The following is a 26,384-nucleotide window of genomic DNA, read 5'->3' as shown; positions in this document are numbered from 1 at the left end:
TTGCCTTGGCGCTACAGTACATTGAGCCCGCGTGCTATTGTGGTTTTGCCTGCGTGTCTCAATAAGTTACCCTCCCCTCGATCTTACTTTTTTACCATTCATCTAATGAATACACTGAGTATGGCTTTACCAAAACAATCATTGATCATTGATCCGAATAAAGTATCCATTATTCATAAAGCTTCAATTGGTGATCTGTCTTTCTCGTTAACGGCGTATTTTTTCATCGTCTCAAACCAAGGGGATGCGAGGCTAAAATGAATCGGGAAGCGCGCGTACATACTCAGTGCATCCCCTCTCAACCACGGCGTGTGGTTTGTCTATTTGAGTAGCAGTGTAATTCGGTTTTGTTCAGCACTCTTTGGAACTGTTGCTTTTTGTCTGTGCACTGCGTCAGTTCACGTTAGCCGCTGCATATGGTTTTATATGTCACTCGCTCGCTTCTAATTGTTTCTCTGCCTTCTTAATTATATAATGCATGTTTTCTTCAAGCGCTTTTTGGAGCTCTTCCTGGTTTTCTCGTGCTCGCGCGATTACGTGGGAGGCGTGATGATGTCACCGCGAAACTCCGCCCTTCAGCTCAACTCCATTACAGTTAATGGAGAAAAATACCTTCCAGTTATGACCATTAGGCGTAGAATTTGAAATGAAACCTGCACAACTTTTTGTAAGGAAGCTGTAAGGAATGAGCCTGCCAAATTTCAGCCTTCTACCTACACGGGAAGTTGGAGAATTAGTGATGAGTCAGTCAGTCAGTGAGTCAGTAAGTCGGTCAGTGAGGGCTTTGCCTTTTATTAGTATAGACTTACAGATTATTCAAATGTTCCTTTTTTTCCCTGTGCTTAAAACTCATTTTAAAAAAAGTGTTTACTGTACAGCGATCGGGTTGAAAGGCAATTAGCGTGAACTCCTGCAATGTTACTTTCTTGGTTGCTTGCGGTTGGTTTTTAAATAAAGTTCGGATTTATTCTAATGTTCCTTTTTTTTTTTCTTTCCCCTGTGCTTAAAACTCATTAAAAAAGGTGTTTACAGCAATCACGTCATAAGGCTATATCGCAAACTCTTGCAATGTTAGTTGTCTCTATTGTTCAAGGTTTTCTCTGTGTTATTCAATGTTTTTACATTTAGTTTACTATTAAATGTGCATTCTATCGTATAATTAACTATATTTGTGCATAAATATCTTTTTAAAATATATTTACATACAGTTTGTACAGTCTGGAACGGATTAATTGTATTTATATACAATCCTATGGGGGAAATTGCTTCGGTTCACAACCAGAGATTTGGAACAAATTATGGTCGTGAACCGAGGTTCAACTGTGTGTTTATTATATATATATATATAGAATATAGATATAGATATAGATATAGATATACAAACCGGATTCCAAAAAAGTTGGGACACTATACAAATTGTGAATAAAAACTGAATGCAATGATGTGGAGGTGCCAACTTCTAATATTTTATTCAGAATAGAACATAAATCACTGAACAAAAGTTGAAACTGAGAAAATGTATCATTTTAAGGGAAAAATATGTTGATTCAGAATTTCATGGTGTCAACAAATCCCAAAAAAGTTGGGACAAGGCCATTTTCACCACTGTGTGGCATCTCCCACTCTTTTTACAACACTTAACAGACGTCTGGGGACCGAGGAGACCAGTTTCTCAAGTTTAGAAATAGGAATGCTCTCCCATTATTGTCTAATACAGGCCTCTAACTGTTCAATCGTCTTGGGCCTTCTTTGTAGCACCTTCCTCTTTATGATCGCCAAATGTTCTCTATAGGTGAAAGATCTGGACTGCAGACTGGCCATTTCAGTACCGGATCCTTCTCCTACGCAGCCATGATGTTGTGATTGATGCAGAATGTGGTCTGGCATTATCTTGTTGAAAAATGCAGGGTCTTCCCTGAAAGAGATGACGTCTAGATGGGAACATATGTTGTTCTAGAACCTGAATATATTTTTCTGCATTGATGGTGCCTTTCCAGACATGCAAGCTGCCCATGCCACACACACTCATGCAACCCCATACCATCAGAGATGCAGGCTTCTGAACTGAGCGTTGATAACAACTTGGGTTGTCCTTGTCCTCTTTGGTCTGGATGACATGGCGTCCCAGATTTCCAAAAAGAACTTTGAATCGTGACTCGTCTGACCACAGAACAGTCTTCCATTTTGCCACACTCCATTTTAAATGATCCCTGGCCCAGTGAAAACGCCTGAGCTTGTGGATCTTGCTTAGAAATGGCTTCTTCTTTGCACTGTAGAGTTTCAGCTGGCACCGGATGCGCGGTGGATTGTGTTCACTGACAATGGTTTCTGGAAGTATTCCTGAGCCCATTCTGTGATTTCCTTTACAGTAGCATTCCTGTTTGTGGTGCAGTGTCGTTTAAGGGCCCGGAGATCACGGGCATCCAGTATGGTTTTATAACCTTGACCCTTACGCACAGAGATTGTTCCAGATTCTCTGAATCTTGGATGATGTTATGCACAGTTGATGATGATAGATGCAAAGTCTTTGCAATTTTTCGCTGGGTAACACCTTGGCTTCTGAGAGACACTGCCACTCTGAGAAGCTCTTTTTATACCCAATCATGTTGCCAATTGACCTAAATAGTGTTTATTGGTCTTCCAGCTCTTCGTTATGCTCAAATTTACTTTTCCAGCCTCTTATTGCTACTTGTCCCAACTTTTTTGGGATTTGTTGGCACCGTGAAATTTTGAATCAACATATTTTTCCTTTAAAATGATACATTTACTTGGATTAAACGTTTGATCTGTCATCTACGTTCTATTACAAATAAAATATTGACATTTGCCATCTCCACATCATTGCATTCAGTTTTTATTCACAATTTGTTTAGTGTCCCAACTTTTTTGGAATCCGGTTTGTAGAGATATATATATATATATATATATATATATATATATATTATATATATATATATATATATATATATATATTATATTATATATATATATATTATTATATATATATATATATATTATATATATATATATATATATATATATATATATATATATATATATATATATATATATATATATATATATATATATATATATATATATATATATATATATATATATATATATATATATATAGAGAGAGAGAGAGAGAGAGAGAGAGAGAGAGAGAGAATATATAAAATGTTCAAATACATTGCAATCCTGGGTTAGAGATAATATCAATCTTTGTATATCATTCTTGCACACTATACGACTTGCAAACATGAACTGAAGAAGCACATTACAAGTGGATGGTGTGTCTTGATCTCTAAGTAAATTTTATCTGTAATGCAAGTTTAAGAAGCAAATGATGTGAACTTACCTGGCATTGTTGTCTAAACAAAGATATTCTCTTGGGTCTAAGGCACTTGCATTTGTAGTTTTTACTCCTTTATCAATAAATAGTCCCGCCTGAATGATACAAATAAGCAGGAAAATTTCAGAAATATTATTATAAAAATGCTTGAAATTCTTCAAGACACAAGTAACAAACTTAAATGCCACTCATCTATACATCCTCTAATCCAGTGGTTCTCAAACTGTGGGGCGCGAAGTAACAAAAAGGGGGGCACGAAGATGTGAAAAAAAACAAGAATCAAAAATATGAAAAATACATCTATTGAAACCAGAACAAATTAACTTAAACTAAATTCTGATACTAGAAAAATACAGTTAGATAAAGTAGATAAGTAGGTATAATAAAATATGCATCTATGATACATCATTAATTAAAAAAGAACAAATTGGTATTGGTGGGCTCCTTTCAAAAAAACGTTAGGGAGACGCGATTAAAACTGCTATGAAAACTCGGGACGCAAATACTTAAAGGTTGAGAAACGCTGCTGTAATCCTGCCTTATCCTGAGCGGGGTCATGGACAAACTGAAGCCTATTTTAGAAAGCATAGGGCACAAGGCGGGAATAATCCCTGGACAGGGATTAAAATAAAGGAATAAAATATTTGTCCCATTAGGTTTAAACAAAAACTGCTTCAAATGTCCTAGACAAATAAAGTATTACTGTAGCTATCTATCTGTAAATTTAACTTAGCCATAAACTAGCGGCCTAGAAGAGGTTTGTTAATTTCTCAATTAGATGGCTTGATCCTGTTTTCATTTGGTTACAAAATTTCCACCTATGTTTACTTACTTAACTAACAGTGTAATAAAATTATTATTTGGAGCAATATTTTTCAAATTTTTTCTAATTTTGGTTCTGTACATAACCACAATGAATTTTAAATGAAACAAATCAGATGCAGTTGAAGTGCAGACTTTCAGCTTTAATTCAGTGGGTTGAACAAAAAGATTACATAAAAATGTGAGGCAACTAAAGCATTTTTTTAACACAATCCCTTCATTTCAGGGGCTCAAAAGTAATTGGACAATTGACTCAAAGGCTACTTAATGGGCAGGTGTGGGCAAGTCCGTTATGTCATTATCAATCAAGCAGATAAAAGGCCTGGAGTTGATTTGAGGTATGGTGCTTGAATGTGGAAGATTTTGCATGGAACAGACAACATGCGGTCAAAGGAGCTCTCCATGCAGGTAAAAGAAGCCATCCTTAAGCTGCGAAAACAGAAAAAACCCATTCGAGAAAATGCTACAATATTACGAGTGTCAAAATCTGCAGTTTGGTAAATCCTGAGAGAGAAAACAAGCACTGGTGAACTCAGCAATGCAAAAAGACCTGGACGTCTATGGAAGACAACAGTGCTGGATGATCGCAGAATCATTTCCATGGTGAAGAGAAACCCCTTCACAACAGCTAACCAAGTGACCAACACTCTCCAGGGGGTAGGGCGTATCGATATCCAAGTCTACCATAAAGAGAAGACTACATGAAAGTAAATACAGACTGCAAAGTGCAAGCCACTCATAAGCCTCAAAAATAGAAAGGCTAGATTGGACTTTGCTAAAGAACATCTAAAAAAGCCAGCACAGTTCTGGAAAAAACTTCTTTGGACAGATGAAACCAAGATCAACAGCTACAAGAATGATGGCAAAAAAAGTATGGAGAAGGCGTGGAACAGCTCATTATCCAAAGCATACCACATCATTTGTAAAACATGGTGGAGGCAGTGTGATGGCTTGGGCATGAATGGCTGCCAGTGGCACTGGGACACTAGTGTTTATTGATAATGTGACACAGGACAGAAGCAGCCAAATGAATTCTGAGGTGATCAGAGACATACTGTCTGCTCAAATCTAACTAAATGCAGTCAAAATGATTGGGCGGCGTTTCACGATACTGATGGACAACGGCCCAAAACATACAGCCAAAGCAAACCCAGAAGTTTATTAAAGCAAAGAAGTGGAAAATTCTTGAATGGCCAAGTCAGTCACCTGATCTTAACCCAATTGAGCATGCATTTCACTTGTTGAAGACTAAACTTCAGACAGAAAGGCCCACAAACAAACAGCAACTGAAAGCCGCTGCAGTAAAGGCCTGGCAGAGCATTAAAAAGGAGCAAACCCAGCATCTGGCAATGTCCATGAGTTCAAGACTTCAGGCTGTCATTGCCAGCAAAGGGTTTTCAACCAAGTATTAGAAATGAACATTTTATTTCCACTTATTTAATTTGTCCAATTACTTTTGAGCCCCTGAAATGAAGGGATTGTGTTAAAAAATCATTTAGTTGCCACTGAATTAAAGCTGAAAGTCTGCACTTCAACTGCATCAGTGGTTTCATTTAAAAATCATTGTTTTAATGCACAGAACCAAAATTAGAAAAAAGTTGTCTCTGTCCAAATATTTATGAACCTAACTGTAATTTACTAAATGCACAGGTGTAAATAACATAAAATTGGCTAAATAGCTGCCAGTGACCTTTTATTTACACTTTTACTTCACTTAAATTAAGGTGTGGAAATTAAGGACTGAAGCCAGAAAGCACTTCTCTACGCAAAGAGGTTTGGGAATTATGAACAAACTACAGAAGCCACGGAACTTTAAGAAGTATCTGGATGTGATATTAAAGCAGTTTAGCTATTAGACAAACAAACACACTTGATGGACTGAATGGTCTTTTTAGTTTGTCAAATTACTTATAGTATGTCCTTAAGGAAGAAAGAATAGTTACAATGAAGAATTTACATTCTTAACAAGAGGAAATGTGGAGAATGAATAAGCATCAAAAAAAGCGTTAAAAGCATTAAATACCTTAGCAGAATATGACAGAGAAAATAAATGCAAACTGCTGGTAATCACTGTGATGGCAAAGGCATTTAACTAAAAGTCAATTATCAGTTATCAATAGAAATTAGCTTTAAAAGAAGACCAACAAAAATGGACTGAAATAAAGTCTGTAGCCACAGTGACGCAATTAAGAGGACCAGCAGTGACACAATTAAGGGGATCAGATCTGACAAGGCCTGGCCATCAAAAGTAAAGGAAAAGAAGTTAATGCAAAGGAAACATTGTCGCACACTACCATACACACTGACAGCACAATTACATAGTTCTTCTTTTAGTTCAGTCAGGTTAAAGTTAGTCATCTGACAAATTAAAAAATCATGACAAAATGCAAGGATTTTGACTAATATAATGCTTAGATAATTAGATGATAAGAGATAAAAAAATAAACACACAAACAAATGATGTGTCTAAAATGACTATTGTAAAAGGCTAACATGGAAACAACTGAGTGATCAAAAGTTTCTATAGTAGGTTATTCACAATTAAAGGTTCTGACAATGTCTTTAGATTAATTTCTCTAATTTAACAATATGTATGGTGTTCTTAAAAGGAAGATTATGATATACCTGATTCACAATAACAACTAAATACATGCCCTTAGACTGTGAATAGTGTACAGCTGGCAAAAGGATAGTATTAGTGAAGATACCACATGGTTAGTAGAGAACATAGAAGCCTTTCCACACACACACACACACACACCCCTACATATAAAAATATCTGTAGCTTTTAATTGCAATTACCTTAAAATTGGAATGCACTCTGTTATTGTAGAAGATTCCTAGAGGAGTGAGCTCAGCCTTTGTCTCTGGGACCAATCCATGTGTATCTCCTGTCGACATGTTGTGAAACAGGTACCATATCCCAGTGTCCTAGGAATGTGAAATATCTTTTTGACTTTAAAAAAAAAATTTCTACAGTTCCTGAATATTACACAGTTTTTAAAAATGTATTAATCTAAAAAATGCAACTTTGACGGAAATGTGATTAATATTTTCAGCATATAAGGTCCAATATTTAACCAAAGGGATTCTTGGATTCAGTAAGAAAAACCTGGTGGAGAATTATCTTTTACTGTATGAGTGTGTCCTGTGATTGATTAGGTTGTTTCATGCATGCAACAGATGCCTCAGGACAAGATTTTTCAGGCTCGATAATGAGCGCATGGATGGAAAACCACAAGCTCATTCAAAGATAGCATCATTTCTAGGTGTGTTTACATTTAATGCAAAAAAACACCTAATGCCATTGTCATTAATGTTCATCTATCTACACGAAATGACTCAGCTCGCAGCGTTTACTAAAATGTGGCACACTTATTCTTTGAGATAATGACACATCTTGAATATAATACACTTGTACATATTTTTGAAATACTCCTATTAAAAAAAAAAAAAGTTGAATTTTCAAACTTACCTGTCCTAAAACAAATAAATGTGCCCTCAATTATGGATCAGTAATTGGTATCAATAATTGCTGTTTTAAATTTAGCTTGACCAGGCTTTTATTTATTTATATATATATATATATATATATATATTATATGTCTCCATGTACAACAGTACAATTTAGTGAAATGCTGGTAGAGATGTGCATGCCCAAGTAGAAGATTTGATTGCCTCATACATATATCACATACACAATGTATTATTAAACTTAAAAGTAAACAATCTAAAAAAAAAAAACACTCTTTTTTATGTAAAAAGTAATGGCCACTCCTTATAATTATGAAATACAATCCTCTTGTGCAAATTAAAACAGATCTACTACCATTACTACTACTACTGCTACTACTACATCTACTCTAAATCAGTACAGTATTGGGCTGTATAGTGAATATAAATGTTAATTTTTATATGACCCTCATGGACCCCATGGAACCTATCCATGGACCCCCTAGTGGTCTATGGACCTCAGGTTAAGAACCCAAGCTATAAACTATCCACAAACAACTATTTATAGTACAAACAATTGAATTTTAACATCACTTGAGCTGGAATCTGGCATGTATGAAAGTAATTCAACCACCTATCTGAACTCTATTTTTAAGTACTGTACACAATATTGTAAAATACTGTCTATAAAAATATATTTTTTGTACTCAAGTAATACATGTAAATACATTCTATTAAAACTGTTATTTTGGATATTACTCATTAATATAAAAGATTAACTAACAAAACGTAACATCTGTCACTCTAAAGAAATAAATGAAGAAAACAAATTAACATTCTACAACTTTTAAAACAGTTAAGTAATTGAAAGCACCTGATTACACCATATGTACATTTTCTAACTTGTTTAAGATACTTAATTAACTTCAATAACTTTGTCTATATAAACAATGTGTATTAGATTAAGAAGTCTTAATACTGTACTCATATGAGTATTCTGCTAGTCTGTTAACTATAATGTTTGTGAAAGCAGTCATTTTGCAAATTTAAAAGATAAGTTTGGTATTTTTCAAGTCAAAGTTATTTCTTCACAATCATGGTATATATTAGTTTGCCAAAGGAACCAGTGTTCTGTGATGGAGCATATTTTAATAAATTTTAAAGTTACTTGTCTGCTCCTAAGTTTCATAATGGAGCTATTTGGCAAAAATGTCCAAATGTAAAGAAATTTCTTACTAAACTTACTTACTATGTATGTCCATTTTTACAGGCCAAAAATGTTATTGAATATTGATTCATATCTTGAGATGACACATATATTGCACAAGTATGGCTACCACTGTGCCGCCCAATAAAAATAATAATGGCAATTATAGCTTCCTCAATATGTTTCATCTAATAATCTTTTCATACATTTTTCTCCACTATATTTTTAATAATTAGAATAAACAACAACAATAATAATAATAATACTAAATCTTCCTAACCCACATATCCAGGGCAGGGTCGTGAGGCAGCTAGAGCCTATTCCAGGAATCATAGGGCACAAGGCACAAACAACACCTGGATAATAATATTCCAGTAGATAATAATAACAACAATAACAACATCATCACTATAATTATTTTCCTCACTATCTTCCCATTCATTAACCTACTCATATACTTATTTCCACTATAGGCACAATAATAACAACACAAATAATAATAATAATAATAATAATAATATTTGAGAGTGATCCTGCACAGGACAAGCTTGTTAGGAAGATGGATGGGTCGCAGGACAGCTAGAGCCTACTCAGCATGCATCAGATATGAGGCAGATACAATACACGGATAGGGCACTAATCAATTGTAAGGGATGAGCATTAGGGCTGCTTTTGCAATGTGAATTCAACCAAGTTTAATTATCTTAATGTTTAACACAGATTTCTTAGTATAGGCAGAGTGGTAGCACAGAGTTGTCAATCCTGACTAACAGTAATAGGTTCTACAAGGAGTTTGCATGTTCTCCTCTTGTAATTAAAAACTGTTTGATGTTAGTGAGTGAGTGTCAGTGTGTTTTCAATCAAAAATATCCTTGGTTCATTTCATTACCAGAATCTCAGCAAGAAAGTCATCATGCATTAAAAAAATTCTGTATTAAGTTTGTGGGGTTTCAATAAGCTCTATCCTACAACTTTTTATTTTCAGAGCATTTTTTTTCCATTAAGTGCAAATGACACACCATGGGTTGTCAAAACTCCACCCATGAACACCACTGTAAGCAGAGAAGTGAGCAAGAAAAATATCATTACCTCGAGAAAATAGTACCAAGAATCTGTGATAAATTGTATTATTTCCAGTTTACTTTTGTTGTCACAAGCATGCTTTAGAAACACAGAAGCATGTTTTCTTAAATTGAAACCTTTACTACTTCAAAGTGGACGTATTCTTTATGTTTAAGGCTTTTCCTCAAATTTGGATCCTGGTACCAATTAGCCTCATTATAAAATGCAAAAGCAGACTAATTATTTTATAAAATGAATAAAATGTGCTTTACTTTAGAATGCAATTTCATATGGATTCACATATATCTACTGAATTATCTGAAATGTCCTGCAAATTATTTAAAAAAACATCCTACAAAGGAAAACAGAGTAAAAGCAAAATCTTATGCTGCGATTGTTTTACATACAATATGAAATACATGCATGCAATACATACACAGGTTTATTTTTCCTCTTTTTTTGCATTTATGCCTGTAGCAAATATCCTGCCACACCCAAAAAAACTGCACTCCAACCACATAAGCAGACTGCTCAAAGAATGCAGAAGGACTTTTCTAAGAGACAAAAGCAAATGAGATGCACTGGCAATTCAGGACAGTACAATTTCACACAAGTGTTTCAGAGGGTCACTTTCCAGGTTCATCTGAGGTAAGCAATACCATCCTCAGATGAGAGGGGGCACTGTCGCTAAAGGTATCATCTCTTTCTAGTCCCACATTTTCCACAACTACACCCAATGAAGGCAACGGCCTCCACCCCTTCCAGTCAGAGGACTACAAAGTAATGGTGCTCCCAGAAGGCGGTGTCTAATATGGTTGTAGATTTAGCACAGTACGGAGCTGCTCTGTCAAAGTCAGTGTGCACATTTTGCTCTTTTTGTACTCAACAGGGGTGTGAGACTTTGTGTTACACATTTATCCAGCACACATTTAACAATAATCACTATCAACTGACAAGATAAAAACTAATAGCTTCCTAGGCGATAGTCTCAAGTAATACAGCAAACTGAATTATCATTTAGAAACATTGTTAATTAAATTTAAAAACGTTATGAACTCCTTAAAGATATGTCAAAATCATTTAACTGCAAAATATCTGTCATATATCTGCAGGTCAGTTTCAGATAGCTTAATAAATTTGATTTTAAAAAAATAAATGATTTATATATTACATTATTTATATTATGGTTGTTATTTAAGATATCTCTAAATGATAATTTATCTTAAAATATTTTAATTCAATTTGCTGTTAAAAGATATTTTACCATCTTTAGCTATTTAACAGATCTTTGAATGAGTTAGATATATCTTGAAATAATTAAAGACAATCTTAAGTGAATAACCAAAATCTGTAAATGATTTAGCCATCTTTCACTTACCCCCATCTTGATATAATTTAAAAAGATCTATAAATGATTTAAAGATGCTTTTCTAATATATTATATGAAGCAACTATTATTTCAAAATGTTGTGTATGACATTATGTGATCTTTGTATTGTATCTGACTGCTATATGCAGTGCCGATAAAAAGTATTCACCTCCTTTGTAGTTTTCACATTTTGTTATACATCACTGAATTAAGGTGGATTTAATTTGGCATTTTTGAAACTGTTCTACAAAAAAGACACTTTAAGTTCAATGTGAAAACAGATATCTGCAAACAGGTTTAAACCAGACTACTTTTTTTAGGCACTGTAAAGATGTGTGCTTGTTAACTCGGTAGCATATAGTTTGTGGTAACCATATAAAGAAGAAGAATCCCTTTGCATCCCCTGTGTTTGGCTGCATCACTGAACATAGAAACATTAACAGTACCATTCTCTTTTTTTAAATGATAAGGTACCCAAACCAATCCTAAAAATACTTCACTTTCATTGAAAAGTTAATTATGGAAGTGCCAAAATATTTATCAATAATTTAATAAAAATGGCTATTTAGATAACTGTATAAAAAGTATATAAACCCTAAATGTACTATTTTGATGTTTAAGTATGACAGCATGTGTAAATGCCATAGGTTTATGGTCTGCCACTCCAGCCAATAATGACATTATTAATTCACTTATTGTTTACTTAAAGATATGAAGTGATGAACAGATTTCATTAATAAGTATCACTTTATTTTAAAGACATCTTTAAATGATTTATGAGTATCCCAGATTAATTTCTTTAAATATCTGTTTAATTATTCAAATACAAGTGGTTAAATTATAAAATTAGTATTTATATCCCTAATAAAACTACTTTGTTGACTATGTCCTGTCAGCTTTCAGCTAGCTTTAGGTTATGTTAGAGTTAAATATGAAAAGCCTGAGCCGGTTTCTTCCAAATAGCTAGAAAACTGCCTGTCCTTATCAGCTCAAGGCCACTTGCTTTTACTTCTAGCAGCTTTGCTTTTACTTCTCTGCCTCCCTGCTTAGATAGTAGCATGAGGCGATGACAAGCCAAGAATAGTATATGTGAGTAAAGTAAAAAACTAAGCGCCATTGTCTTAGGGTTTAAACTTTAGCCTTGAGGGATGCTTATGCAACAAGCAAGTATTCATTTAAGCGTCCCAGTATCTTAAGTGTGGGTTCTCCTGCTTCCAATTTAAATGTGGGAATCAACCAATGAATAAATCTCAGGCACCTGCACAGGGTAAGGAATAATGTTTGCAAGTTTCAGTCAGATAATGGACATAAGGTTAGGTAATAGGCATTTGATAATGTTGGGCTTAGACAACAGGTAATGGTAGGAAGAACTAGAAGGAGGAGAATATTTTGCATAGATGATAAGAAACGTAATATAAACCAAACCACTTCCTAGTTTAAGCACTTGCTCCATGGTTAAATGTCTTTGTTACATAGCTGTGTAATAATAATTACAGTACAGTAATCCCTCCTCGATAGCGGGGGTTGCGTTCCAGACCCTCCCGCGACAGGTGAAAATCCGCAAAGTAGAAACCATATGTTTGTATGGTTCTTTTTATATATTTTAAGCCCTTTTAAACTCTCCCACACTGTTAACATTATTAGAGCTCTCTAGGCATGAATTAACACCTTTTAGTCAAAAGTTTAAACTGTGCTCCATGACAAGACAGAGATGGCAGTTCTTTCTCACAATTAAAAGTATGCAAACATACAGTATCTTCTCTTCAAAGGAGCGCCATGAGGAGCAGAGAATGTCAGAAAGAGCGCTCGCTAAGAAAAGCAAACAATCAAAAAATCAATACGAGCTTTTAAGTATGCAGAAGCACCGCGATAAAGTGGCATTTTGTAGAGTAGCGTCCATATCTTCTAGGCAAACAGCCACTGTGCAAACAGCCCCTCTGCTCACACCCCCTCTGTCAGGCAGAGAGAGTGAGAGATATAGAGAGAAGCAAACAATCAAGCACCGTGCGGGAAGCATATCTTATATCATTGATGAGTTTTAGTTAATATGTAATACATGCTCTGATTGGGTAGCTTCTAAGCCATCCGCCAATAACGTCCCTTGTATGAAATCAACTGGGCAAGCAAACTGAGGAAGCATGTACCATAAATTAAAAGACCCATTGTCCACAGAAATCCGCGAAGCAGCGAAAAATCCGTGATATATATTTAGATGTGCTTACATTTAAAATCCGTGATACAGTGAAGCCGCGAAAGTCGAAGCGCGATATAGCGAGGGATTACTGCATATGATTCAGTGATTTAGAATTCCACCTTCCTGTTTAAAATGACCTCAATGGTCATTTCTACCAAAACTTTCACTCTTTTTATGGATTACTTATTTATTATTTACTGTTCTTTCATTTTGTTTAATTTTTAATTAAAGCTTGGAACAATTATACACTAACCCATTGCTGAATGTATGTGTCCTTATTTGCTCGGGTCATCTTGGTCTATGACTATCAACAGTTACGGGTTGAAGAGGCTACTGGAAGTAACAAGAGAGTGTGGAGCCAACCCGGACCGTCACAACAGCAAAAAAAAAAGGATATGCTTTGCAGGTCATGAGCTAAAAGACAATGGAATATGCAACAAGAGTAATACAAGGATTTTGTTTTTTCTGTTTTCCATGGACAGTTTTCACATTGCAAACTGTTGTACAACACTGGTCTCTATTGCCATCTGTTATGTGATGCATGTATATTTCTTTCTCTCCATTCTGAAAATATGAGATTAAATATTTTTCTTGGCCACCACTACAAAGTGCATGAGGTATGTAACATATAAAAAATCTATAAAGAATACTACACCTAAAAAATTATATAAGAGGCTAATGTAGTGCTTCGAGGGACAGTAAGCTAGATACATAAGTCCTAGGTAATAAAACAACCACGATCTTTTGGAAATAAGGAAATAGACAAACACAATTTAGCTTTAAAAGAGCAGAGAATAATATGCGTTGTCTTCTAGTACCATCATAACTGAGACATGTGTATAGCAGTAAAGATACCGTACAGCAACACAAGATAAGAGCCGCCTGAAAAGATTAACATCTAGCAGCACCAAGTTGTACAATGTGGATTGTCTCTTTTGAATTCTCTTTTTCTTTGGCATACACAATTATAAAGTATTGATATTCTGAATATTACAATATAAAAGGAAATTAACAGCCTAATTCTCTATCTTGTATGTCTGTTTACTCTGTCACTGGGGCCAAGTACATAAGTTAGCTCAGTGGATGTGGGGAACACTCCAATAAAGTGATACAGTAGCACAACAGAGAGTAAAGTTCAGACTGTATAAGAATTGATACAGTTATTACAATATAAAGAATTAGACTTTATATTGTGGGTCCACAGTAAAAAAATCTACACACTATAGAAAAGATGTTTATGTTTAAAGAAGAGATGTTCTCAAAACCCTTTCCACTGTAAAACATTTGGTGCAGTGAGCAGCGCTTCTTTTGTGATATTGGGAAACAGAATTATAATGATTAAGGAATGTATAAAATTTTGTAAGTGTAAAATGTCATAGAAAGAAGAAGAAAAAAAAAAGAGGCCTAGTAGTTTCTCAACTCAGTTTCTTATTCTCATTTTTGAATAGAGGCAGAAGTGTCAATCAGTAGTACAAAAATTGAAGAAAGCAAAAGCTGAGCCTGTTGTGGTATTTAGAACGGAGCAAGACAGAGTTCAAAATTAGAAAAAGAAAAAAAACAAAATGTTGCTTCTGTCAAATGGCTGTTAACATTTGAAATCTATACTAATAAAAGGCAAAGCCCTCACTCACTTACTCACTCATCACTAATTCTCCAACTTCCCATGTGGGTGGAAGGCTGAAATTTGGCAGGTTCATTCCTTACAGCTTCCTTACAAAAGTTGGGCAGGTTTTATATCGAAATTCTACGCGTAATGGTCATAACTTGAAGCTGTTTTCTCCATTTACTGTAATGGAGATGAGCTTGAACGCCGTGGGGAGTTTCGTGTGACATCATCACGCCTTCACATAATCACGCAGTACATAGAAAACCAGGAAGACCTCCAAAAAGCGCTGAAGAAAACATGCATTATATAATTGAGAAGGCAGCGAAACAATAAGAAGCGAGCGAGTGACATATACAACCATATTCATGAGTTCTGCTACTTCGGAAACAAAGCACGATGTAAACCTACACTTTAAATTAAGTTCATAGACAGGCTGCCGCTGGCATTTGTAATTTAGTGCCTGCCCATATAAGGCCGTCCGTCAGCGGCAATCCAATAGCAAACTCCCACTAAATATTCACGGGTGAAGGACTGTGCTTATGCAGAGGAAGATGAGATGGTCAGGGTGGTGTTTGACACAAACTCAGCGAAACTGCGAGAGAAAGTTTTAAGTGCCAGGACTAAGGTAACATTAAATACAGCCATGGACATAGCACGAGATGGCACCAGCACAGCTGGGAACCTTCGATGCATGTACACCGAGCGGCTCACGGAACTGACGAGTGCACAGATAAAAGCAACAGTTCCAAAGAGCGCTGAACAAAACCGAATTACACAATTGAAAAGGCAGCAAAAATATGAAGCGCCTGATACATACAAGCATATTCATAAATCCAGCTACTGCGAAACAAAGCACACGGTGGAAAAAGTCAATGTCCCGCTAAAGGAAGACAGTGTAAAAAACCCGTGCATGCAGTGTGTCAGGTCTCAGATAAAGAAGAAGACGAGCTGTTTATTGATGCAGTAAGAAACGAATCGATGAATGAAACCTGTCATCTTTACAACGATTGACAAACACGGAATGTAACTTGAACACAACACATCCTACAAATACAACCTGATTGAAAGAAATAATGATAATCAAATCCTTGATGACAGCAACACTCAGTAACACACAAAACAAATACTGTATATTGACAGTCATGTTACGTTATTTTTAAAATGTTCCCTTTTCTTTTCTAGCTTTTTAACACACTACTTCTCGCTGCGATACGGGTATATATATATGTATATATATATCCCGATCTACATACTCGAATAATGGATACTTTATTCCATCAATGATTGTTTTGGTAAAGCCATACTCAGTGTATTCATTAGATGAACGGTAAAAAGTAAGAGCGAGGGAGGATGACTTATTGAGGCATGCAGGCTGTAGTGCGTCAACTCTATCTGAATTGCGCGATCACATTTGAAAAATATATCTTTTCAAGTTCTATTTAGTCCATATGTGTCAAACTCAAGGGCGCAGGCCACATCCGCCCGGCGTAATTATATCCGCCCTGAGATCATTTTATATACTGTATTATTGTTATTAATGGCCGGGTATATGAAGCGCTGGTAACACAATAAACTACAGATCCCATAATGCAGCGCTTCAGCTGCCTTGCCGAACACTTACCGTTAATCAAGTCTAGCTTATGATGCTGCAAGTTATTGCGAAGCTAGCTCACACGATGCTGAAGAGAAAAGTTGATTCTGAAAATAGAGCCTTTAAAACCGATGGGAGGCTGAGTATATGTTTACTGAACCCGTGTGTCTCATTTGTGGAGCTAATGTGGCTGTAATTACAGAATTTAATCTAAGACGGCACTATGAGACAAAACATCAGGGTAACCTGAATGCAATGCAGAAGATACAGAAAGCAGAAGAATTAAATAAGAATCTGACACTTCAGCGGACGTTTTACCCGTGCACAATCACAAAGTGATTTCAAGTGAAGCTGCTTTTATGGGAGACACAAATGCACCAGTGCAATTTGCCCCACTTTCCCTGTTGCCAAGTAATGTTAAACCAAGTCGTCACTACGGTGTTCCCAAACACGCACTTTGCTGATAAACTGAGCGCACTGAGTTTGCACGGCGCTTTGGTGACTTTGAAGAACAAAAAGTCCGTCTACATGCGGCTCGAACCTTGTGCATGTTTGGTAGCACATATCTGTGTGAGAAGCTCTTCTCAGTGATAAAGACTAACAAAACAGCACACAGGAGTCGCCTCACTGATGAGCACCTGCAATCCATCCTGAGAATCTCCACAACACAGAACCTCACACCAAACAGAAACGAACTTGTTGCCAAAAAAAGATGCCAGGCGTCCAGCTCTAAAATGACATATGAGCAAAGACAACTGAATGATTTGATTTGTTATTGCTGAAAGGAACACATTTTATTTATATTTCCAGGTTTTGTTATGCAGCATGTTCATATTTGAATTTGTATAATTTTGACAGGATATATTTTATGGAGAGCAAAATCTTTTGGGATATTTAAAATCTAAGTTTATTTTTATATAAAATTACATAAGAGTAAAGAAATTTGAATGTTTGTTCTTTTAACGCTTACTTTATTTCTAACTTGTATAATTTAGACAGGATATATTTTTATGGAGAGCAAAATATTATAAGTTGTTTAAGGTTTGAGTTGATTTATTCAGAATAATATTCCTGTCTGTTTTACCATTCCTACCAAAGAGATTTCTGTCGACTAAATAAAAATTCCTTCTATTTAAAATTTAAATAGAACTTGAACAAATACGATAGTTCATAATATCCACGCAGACTTGCACGTAAGAGCGGAGTTATCCGTTTTAACAAGCAGCGTATTGCACTGATACTGAAATAGCTGTGTGTGTATATATGTAGATATGTATGTATATGTATATATATATATGTATATATGTGTGTGTGTATATATATATATATATATATATATATATATTTGTGTGTATATATGTGTGTGTATGTATGTATGTGTGTATGTATATGTATGTGTATATATGTGTATATATATATATATATATATATATATATATATATATATGACAGCAACACTCATCACTCACAACAGTGACAAAACAATTACATTGACAATCATGTTACGTTATTTTCAAAATGTTTCCTTTTCTTTTTCATTGCTTCTTTAACACACTACTTCTCCGCTGCGAAGCGCGGGTATTTTGCTAGTATAAAATAAATGCAAGGTAATTGGGATGCTCTTACATTATGCAAGTTGGATATAAAAAAACTGAAGTAAAAGAAATTTGGGAATTTAAAAGAGAAAACGGTGAAAAATTTAAAGGAAACATGTTATCACATAAATTACGTAGAAATTAGCATCTTATTGAAGAACAGCTAAAATGTAAATTGATATACATAATACAGTGCTAAACACAGAAGTGTTGCTTTGAGAGTTAGCTGAACTGTTAGCTTGCTTTACCAGGGAAAACAGTAAAAACTAATAAAACATCATGAGAATGAGAAAACTAAAATATTTTCTCAACAGTGCTTTTTATTTGATATTCTAAAGATGTTAAATGCAGGGGTCAAATAAGGGAAAGAAAATGTGCGTTCTGAAAAAACTGAAGTTTTTAGTAAGCATTTGAAATCAAATCTTGAAGGTAATAGAAGGAAAAAAAAAAGATTAAGTTAGCTCCTCCAAGTGTAGAACTGTCACGGATTCTCACCATAAACAATTCCAGCTTGCACATTTTGTAATGTGGAAACTGTTAATTGGCAACCACGTATCTGCAATGCCAACCACGTATCTGCAATGTTTGAATTACAAAGGCCCTCAGAAGCAGTCTCTTCTATGCAATGAGCAGTAAGAGAACTCCTATGTTTCGGCACTCAGGGAATGCCTGTAAGCACGGTAAATGGAGCATTTCCCGTGATGTCAGCTGAGCACTTTCACTCTCTTGTGCAGTCCCTACCCGCTGTGCAGCACTAACATGTTTTTTTTTGTTTTTTTGACTGCACAAGGCTTTGCATCCCAAGCAAAAAGCTTAGCTGAATTATATTCAAATTTAATGCATAAAGAATGAATAGGTTTAAATTGACATTCATTATTAGAGTGTGTTTTTAAAAAGTAATTCGAAAAAGGGATAGTTGTTTAAAAAAAAAAAGACATTATTTAAATTTTCTCTTCAATTTTCTCTTACCTGAGAACCAGCAGCTGCATTGCTGATTAAATTATTATTGGGATTTGCAATCCAAAAAGTAGAGACTGCTCTGTAACAAACAAAAATTTGTAAAGAAACATTTAAAACTACAGCAGATCAAATAATATAAAGCAAATGTAAAACATACAAGTAGGTTTTGAACATGAAGTAAACTAAAATTCAATCTCACTCAGAATTTAATTCAAGCATCGACAGCACATAACAAAAAAATGTTACTGTATGCTAGGACAAACTATCCATAGTAAGTCAGGTTAAATGAAATCGGTCATTAAGTTCTTTTGGGACTAATATCAATTTTACTGTAGCTTGAAGGAAACCTATTTCACCAAATGGCTGGATAGAATAATCACCTTCTTGAAAACACAGTACACAAAGTAAAAAAAAATTACATAATTATAACTGAATTTACACATCATCTTAAAATACCTTTGAATAAAATGTAAAAAAAAATGGTGTATAGTATTTCTCCAATTAGCTCTAATGTAAAAAATTACAAAATGCTCAACTTTTTTACACCATTAAAAAACAGTGCTTTAGAGAATAAAATCCCAATTTAAATATAGGTATTTAAGGAATTATAGAGATATTCAGTATAACAGAACACACAACTAATTCACAATTAAGCAGCATCATCCATCCATTATCCAACCACAGGGTTACGGGGGTCTGCTGGAGCCAATCCCAGCCAACACAGGGCACAAGGCAGGAACAAATCCTGGGCAGGGCGCCAACCCACCGCAGGACACATATACCCACACACACACACACACACACACACACACCAAGCACACAGTAGGGATAATTTAGAATCACCATTCCACCTAACCTGCATGTCTTTGGACTGTGGGAGGAAACCAGAGTACCCGGAGAAAACCCACGCAGACACGGGGAGAACATGCAACCCATATCTCCTAACTGCGAGGCATTAGCAGCATCATAGCAGAGGATATTATAAAACATCAATAAAACCAGCAATTATTTTCCAAAAATGAATTTTTGGCTCATATGTTTTCAATTCAAATTACACAGTTTATATAATTCAGCAACCCAACTAGAGAAACTCAATTTTGTAACTTATATCCTTGATTTGTGACACAGAATTGCGTAGTTTAAAAGAATCAGTTACATAAAAATCAAAAGAAATTATAACAATTTGTCAAAAGCATCAACATGTAGTAAAATGCAAAGCCAGATTTTCAATGTAAATTTTCAAAACCACTATTAATAGCATTAGCTGCCAGTTTTCACAGTGATGTGTGTACCTTAACTAAAATGGTCTTTACAACATAAAATACTACAAATATGAAGAAATTTACTGTACTAAAGGAAATGGAAGAGGTCTTTTTAATTTTTCCTTTATATATCTGTAGCAATTAATAACGTTATGGTGGTGGAGAGGTCAGCATGTAGTCTCACAGAATCCCGAGTCTGGTTTAAATCTGGCTGCTTCTCCTACGGAGTTTGCATGTTGTCTCCTTTTCTGCATGTTTTTCCGCTGGATGCTCTGATATTCTTGTAAAATTTGAAAGACATGTGTACTATGTTAATATGTGTTGAGGTGTAGGTGAATGAGTGACTGATGGATAGCCCCCAATGTTAATTTCAGCAATCCATCCATTTCCTGAATCCCTTTAACCCAATTTTAGTGTTATGTGGAGCTGGAGCCTATCCAAAGAAGTGAAAAGGGCAGATAAAGAGGTTTTCATTTTTGGAGAACTACCTCTAGTAAGCCACTTTTTAACAAACTGAAGGTTTGAGCAAAATACTGTCCACAAAAAAGTTTTTCATTTGCCTGATGTACAGCTTTTTTGAAGAATTTAGACAGACAGACGCATGCAAGAATTGAAACATGTCAACCATACCTAAGATAACTAAAGCACTCTTAACTTAAAGTTGTACTGAAATGCAAGTCTAATTTCTTAGGATTTAATGATAGTAAATATAAGGAGAGCAATGCTAGCATTATTCAACTATAGATGCTTAAAGTAGGTGTAGGATCATAAGGTGGTTAAAGGAGGTATATCAGCTCCCAAAAATTATGCTTACATGCAAAATTATTTTCATAAATGAATAAAGCCTGAATGAGGCAGCTGTTACTGTAGAAAACAAAAAGAAAAAAAATCCACCAGATTTTACTCACTTGCAATCTGTTGCTGGCACTGGAATATACTTTCCATGAACTTTGTTTCTGATGGAAGTACACATAAAGTCATTTCTATCTGTGGGTAAAAGCGTGCCAGGTTTGGTGACAAGCCCAAGGTTGTGGTACAGAGTGTTTCTTTGTTCAATTCCATCCTCTAGGAAAAAACAATGTCCCAAGGCATCATAACCAATGGTGTCTTTAATCTGTGGAAGAACAATGAAGTCATTAAATCTTTTAGGGAAAAGGGGAATTATAATCAAGTTTGAACTAATTTCTGAAGTGGCAGGAAGAAAAGGCAAAAGCTGGCATTGTACAAGAAACTGTAATGAAATCTGATTAATACTATATAAAAAAAATCAGCTCAGCTAAATAGTTCACAGAAGAAAATAGCTTAGCCTGTTAAAGACCTGTAGTCCCTATGCAACCCGAGGTCAGTATTTGTCTGAAATATATAAAACATGTTTAAGATTATGTCACCAGGTTCTTCTGAAATTATTCTGACAATGCTAAATTTAAAATACATACAGGTAAATACTGACCTAACTGTCTGCTTGTCCATTTTTTGCATTGATATGTTAATACTAGCTCACATATTAACATACTATATTCTTAATTGGTATAAAAAGCCAATAACCAAAGTAATTATTTTGCTTTCTGCCATTTCAGTTGTGTCCCAAATGGATTATAGTTATGTTAAGATATCCAAAAGCAAAATTTCATCCCACCAGTAACCATAATCTGTTGTTAATGAAGCATTCTGTTTGTTTTCGTTATCCTCGTTTAGATAATAAAATTTTCTAGCTTACAACAAATATAAGTAAAAGGAAAATGTATACAAAATAATAGAGAAAAGGGACAGTAATGACAGGATTAAATCACTGCTAGTCAGGAAAGAAAAATCAGTCTAAAAATTAACATAAACCTTGAAATAAATATATAGTTTGATTCAGCAACAACTTTGATGATACAAACCAATGGTACATACCGACGAAGTGTCATTTATTAATTAGTAATGTTATGTTAAATTGATAGAAGCATTTTCTTCGTAATGTTAAAATTTTTACCTAAATATATAAGAGCATAGATGACGGGAGGTTCTATTATAAACCCCACAAACTAAACTATAAATGCAACATTCTAATTTTTATTGTCCCTCGGACTACAGAATAGGCCCAGTTTGTGATCTACCTTGCAGTTGATAAGGCATGGAGGGCAAACAGTTTCAAACCGTACCATACATATATACAGAACGTACTACTTGAAGCCTATGTAAGTTTGCCATTGAGAAGCATCACAGCCTTTAAGTATAGAAAGTAACTGAAGTTTAACATCAGAAAAATAAGACTGTAGAAGAAACTTTTCTTCCTTTTTGCCTTTTATTCTGCGAGTGTAATAACTTTTTTTCTGAAATTTTGTGATTTGCTTCTTTTATAGATTTTCACTAAATCCTTTTAAATCAAAATTCATTGGACTGAGAAATTTCTTTTGTAAAGCATTTGACTCATGCTGAATCCTACTTTGCCAACTCGGTAGCTGCTCAATATTTGGAACCTGGAAAAGACATTAAGCTACCCTGCATGTTGTAAACTCTTTAACTAATTTTTAATTTAAAGCCATATGCCTCAGGACAACTAAATACTTTCATCACACACAGTAAAAAAGACGCATAACATTCCACATTCATATTACTGATATTTTAACTAACAGTTCTCAGGCTCTGATGCAAAATGTAATAAACAAGGGATCAAGCTTAGGGGCTTAATCAATGGATTGTGTAAACTAAGACAAATAAATGGAGGAAACCACATGAGGTATACCAAATAATTTATACCACAGTAGTTTTGTTTTTTGAACAGTTAAAATGCCAAAAATAGCTTCTTTTATTATCAGTGAATCAGTAAGCCTTCACCGACTTTTTCTAAAGTAAACTTGGGTAAATGAAAAATTCAAACTATTCAACAGAATATCTGAAACAGGCTCAAGCTGCATCTATACTAATAAAAGGCAAAGCCCTCAATGACTGACTGACTGACTCACTGATCACTAATTCTCCAACTTCTCGTGTAGGTAGAAGGCTGAAATTTCTTACAGCTTACTTACAAAAGTTAAGCAGGTTTCATTTCGAAATTCTACGTGCAACGGTCATAACTGGAACCTACTTACATACATATATACGGCCATAGCCTGCAGCTCGGTTGCCGTGTGAGGCGGAGTTGCATCCCGCATCAGCACACCTCCCACGTAATTGAGTGCCTGCACATATAAGGCCATCCATCAGCAGCAATCGCAATCCAATAGACACGCTGTCGTTAAATATTCGCGGGTGAAGGACTGTACTTATACAAACAAAGATGAGATGGTCAGGGATAGAATAGTGTTTGGCACAAACTCAGCCTAAGTGCGAGAGAAACTTTTAAGTGCCAGGTCTGAGCTAACATTAAATGAAGCCAAGGACATCGCAAGATCGCACGAGATAGGACAAGCATAGCTGAGAACCTTCGATGCACGTGCTTCGAGCGGCTCATGTGAACTGACTGTGAACTCAGTACGCAGACAACAAGCAAAAGCTCCAAAGAGCGATGAACAAAAAACACATTACACAATTGAGACGGCAGCAACAGAATATGAAGCGACTGACGCATACACGCATATTCATAAGTTCACTTACTGCGGAAACAAACCACACGGTGGAAAAAGTCAATGTCCAGCTAAAGGAAGACAGTGTAAAAAATGTGGTAAATTGCACCACTTCGCTAAAGTTTGCAGGACTGGGAAAGGTAAACCCGTGCATGCAGTGTGTGATGTGTCAGATAAAGAGGAAGACAAGCTGTTTATTGATGCAGTAAGAAAGGAACAACCCTCTTAAGCTGAACAAGCCTTTGTAGACATATTAACAGGAAAGCAAGGTGTAAAGCTTAAGTTTAAATTATGTTCATAGACACGCTGCCGCTAAATATTCGCAGGCAAATCCACAACTTAATACCGGGAATGCCTGTTAAACATCTTAGATTCATGAGATGGTCAGGGATATTACGTTATTTTTAAAATGTTTCCTTTTCTATTTCATAACTTCTTTAACACACTACTTTTCCACTGCGAAGTGCAGGTATTTTGCTAGTAATACATAAACTGTTATTATTGTGCACATTAAACAAAAGCAGATTGGAAACTGGCAATATACTGTACATTTATTAATGGTTACATCAAGTACAATTAACCTTTCTTCATCTTTTTCTGTCATTTGGAAACAAACAAAAGACAAAGTTTAACTGTATATACAAATAAAAAAATGTTTTAATTAGTTTTCTCTCACAACATTTTACTGCTTAGTGTATTAATGTTAATTGTTCATTATGATAAATCTGCCTTTTTGTGCAAATCACCTCCATGTACACACCCATTATATTGCTTCTTCCTTAAAACGTTTGTTGGAAAAGAAAATTATCACGCCATACGTATATTAAATAAAACACAATAATAAAAAGGGATACCTTTGGGCATCCATGCTCACTCATAATTTCCATTTAAACCTTAAATTTAAACAGTATTTTAAAGGATGTAAACTTTAATACTGATCTGCAACCAGAAACATTATTATACATGTCCCCATTTGCTATGGCAATTAGTATATGATTAATTCCACAAACAACTGTAATACAATTTTAATAACATATGATCAGATTGTTGCCATAATGCAGCTTTGATAAAGCAGGGGAGAAAGCTAAATCTTAAATTCATTGCTTCAATAATATCCAGTAGTCTTCACTTCAAATAAAATCTCAGACTTTAGAAAATATACTTACCAAAAGGCCATTAGTGGCATGAATAGTAACACAGCGAGAGAAGGAATGGTGGATAGCAAGGCCTTCAAGGTATGTGGGTATACTGTAACCTCCCTTCTCATCCACATCACCACAAAGGTGGAAGTGGATAGGATAACTGCCCATGACTTGCTGACCCAAGCTCTTTAACTCAACATAGGATAAGTGAACAGATGTGAAATTCTTAGTAATCTACAAAAGACACAATTATGTGTTAATGTCCTTCTTCACATAATATACTTCATATCAATATAAAATCAATAACTTATTTAAGTAATAACTTAGCTATCACTTTATAATTGTGCTGAGGGCAAGTAAAGACAAACTTGATTGCATAGCCAAGTCTGTTCTCTGCTTTATGCACATCTCCAGAATCTGACTCAAATTTAAGCTCCTGGCAGTTAATCACTACAGAGAATTTTGGCAACATGAGATCATACATTCATGCTTTACTGTTTAAGTATTAATGCAATGTTCTGCATGTCTTGCTTTTTAGTTTGGCAAAGACTAATATACAGTACCAGTATCAAGGGATATGGTATCTGTGTTCAGCCATTATCCTTGGAACAACTGCAGCATGGAACATTGGCAGTGAGTGAACAGTTTAAGAAACTAAAGCCAATCATAAATTTTGACATGGAAAAATCCAACAAAGCAAATATAAAATAGCCATACCCAGAAACTGCAAGACAAAAATGAAGAAAACCAAAACCCTGTATTAAAGTTTAAACACTTTAAGAACATACTTTATAAAGAGTTCAGTTGCTTTAAAAAAATGTTTTAGATGTTCTGTGAATCCGATAGATTTTTCCAAAGACTTATAAATTTTATTCAGCCCTTTAAAAATGTACTTAGTGTGATTCTGCCCGTTTAAGAGCAGAACGCCTTTAAGTGCTACAGTGTGCTACCTTGTTCTAATAGGGTAAGGTTCATTATAAACAAACTCTTAAAAATATTGGTTGAAATAGGAGTATTAAAATAGACAAGTATTTTTCTTCAAAAGCAATACAAAATAAGTACAATTACATATATAAAATTGTTAACATAAAGCTAAAATATTTTAAAACGTTTACTTTGGTAACATTTGCCAACCTTAATGTGTCCACCAAAAGTATCATAATTGAAGAACTGGCATAAGTTATCACCATAGCAGGAATCTTCAGTCTCCCCATAGAT

General features: G+C 35.0%; 1 protein-coding gene across 2 annotated transcripts in view; it reads right to left on the bottom strand.

The window, feature by feature from the left end:
- cemip2 (cell migration inducing hyaluronidase 2) overlaps positions 1-26,384 on the bottom strand; it is a 180,536-nt gene that overhangs the window by 86,194 nt on the left and 67,958 nt on the right. For both annotated transcript variants that reach the window (XM_039750731.1, XM_039750732.1), the window contains exons 7-12: positions 26,301-26,384; positions 25,191-25,400; positions 21,385-21,590; positions 19,224-19,293; positions 6,980-7,108; positions 3,362-3,450 (exon numbers count right to left, since the gene is read on the bottom strand). The exon at positions 26,301-26,384 is cut by the window's right edge and continues 86 nt beyond it. In XM_039750731.1, coding sequence (XP_039606665.1) covers positions 3,362-3,450; positions 6,980-7,108; positions 19,224-19,293; positions 21,385-21,590; positions 25,191-25,400; positions 26,301-26,384 — 788 coding nt within the window. The remainder of the gene's footprint in view (positions 1-3,361; positions 3,451-6,979; positions 7,109-19,223; positions 19,294-21,384; positions 21,591-25,190; positions 25,401-26,300) is intronic.

This window comes from Polypterus senegalus, chromosome 4, assembly GCF_016835505.1.
Source record: "Polypterus senegalus isolate Bchr_013 chromosome 4, ASM1683550v1, whole genome shotgun sequence".
Classification (NCBI taxonomy): Eukaryota; Metazoa; Chordata; class Cladistia; order Polypteriformes; family Polypteridae; genus Polypterus; species Polypterus senegalus.
The sequence above is the reverse complement of the archived record's forward strand: the minus strand, read 5'-3'. Positions and strand labels throughout refer to the sequence as shown.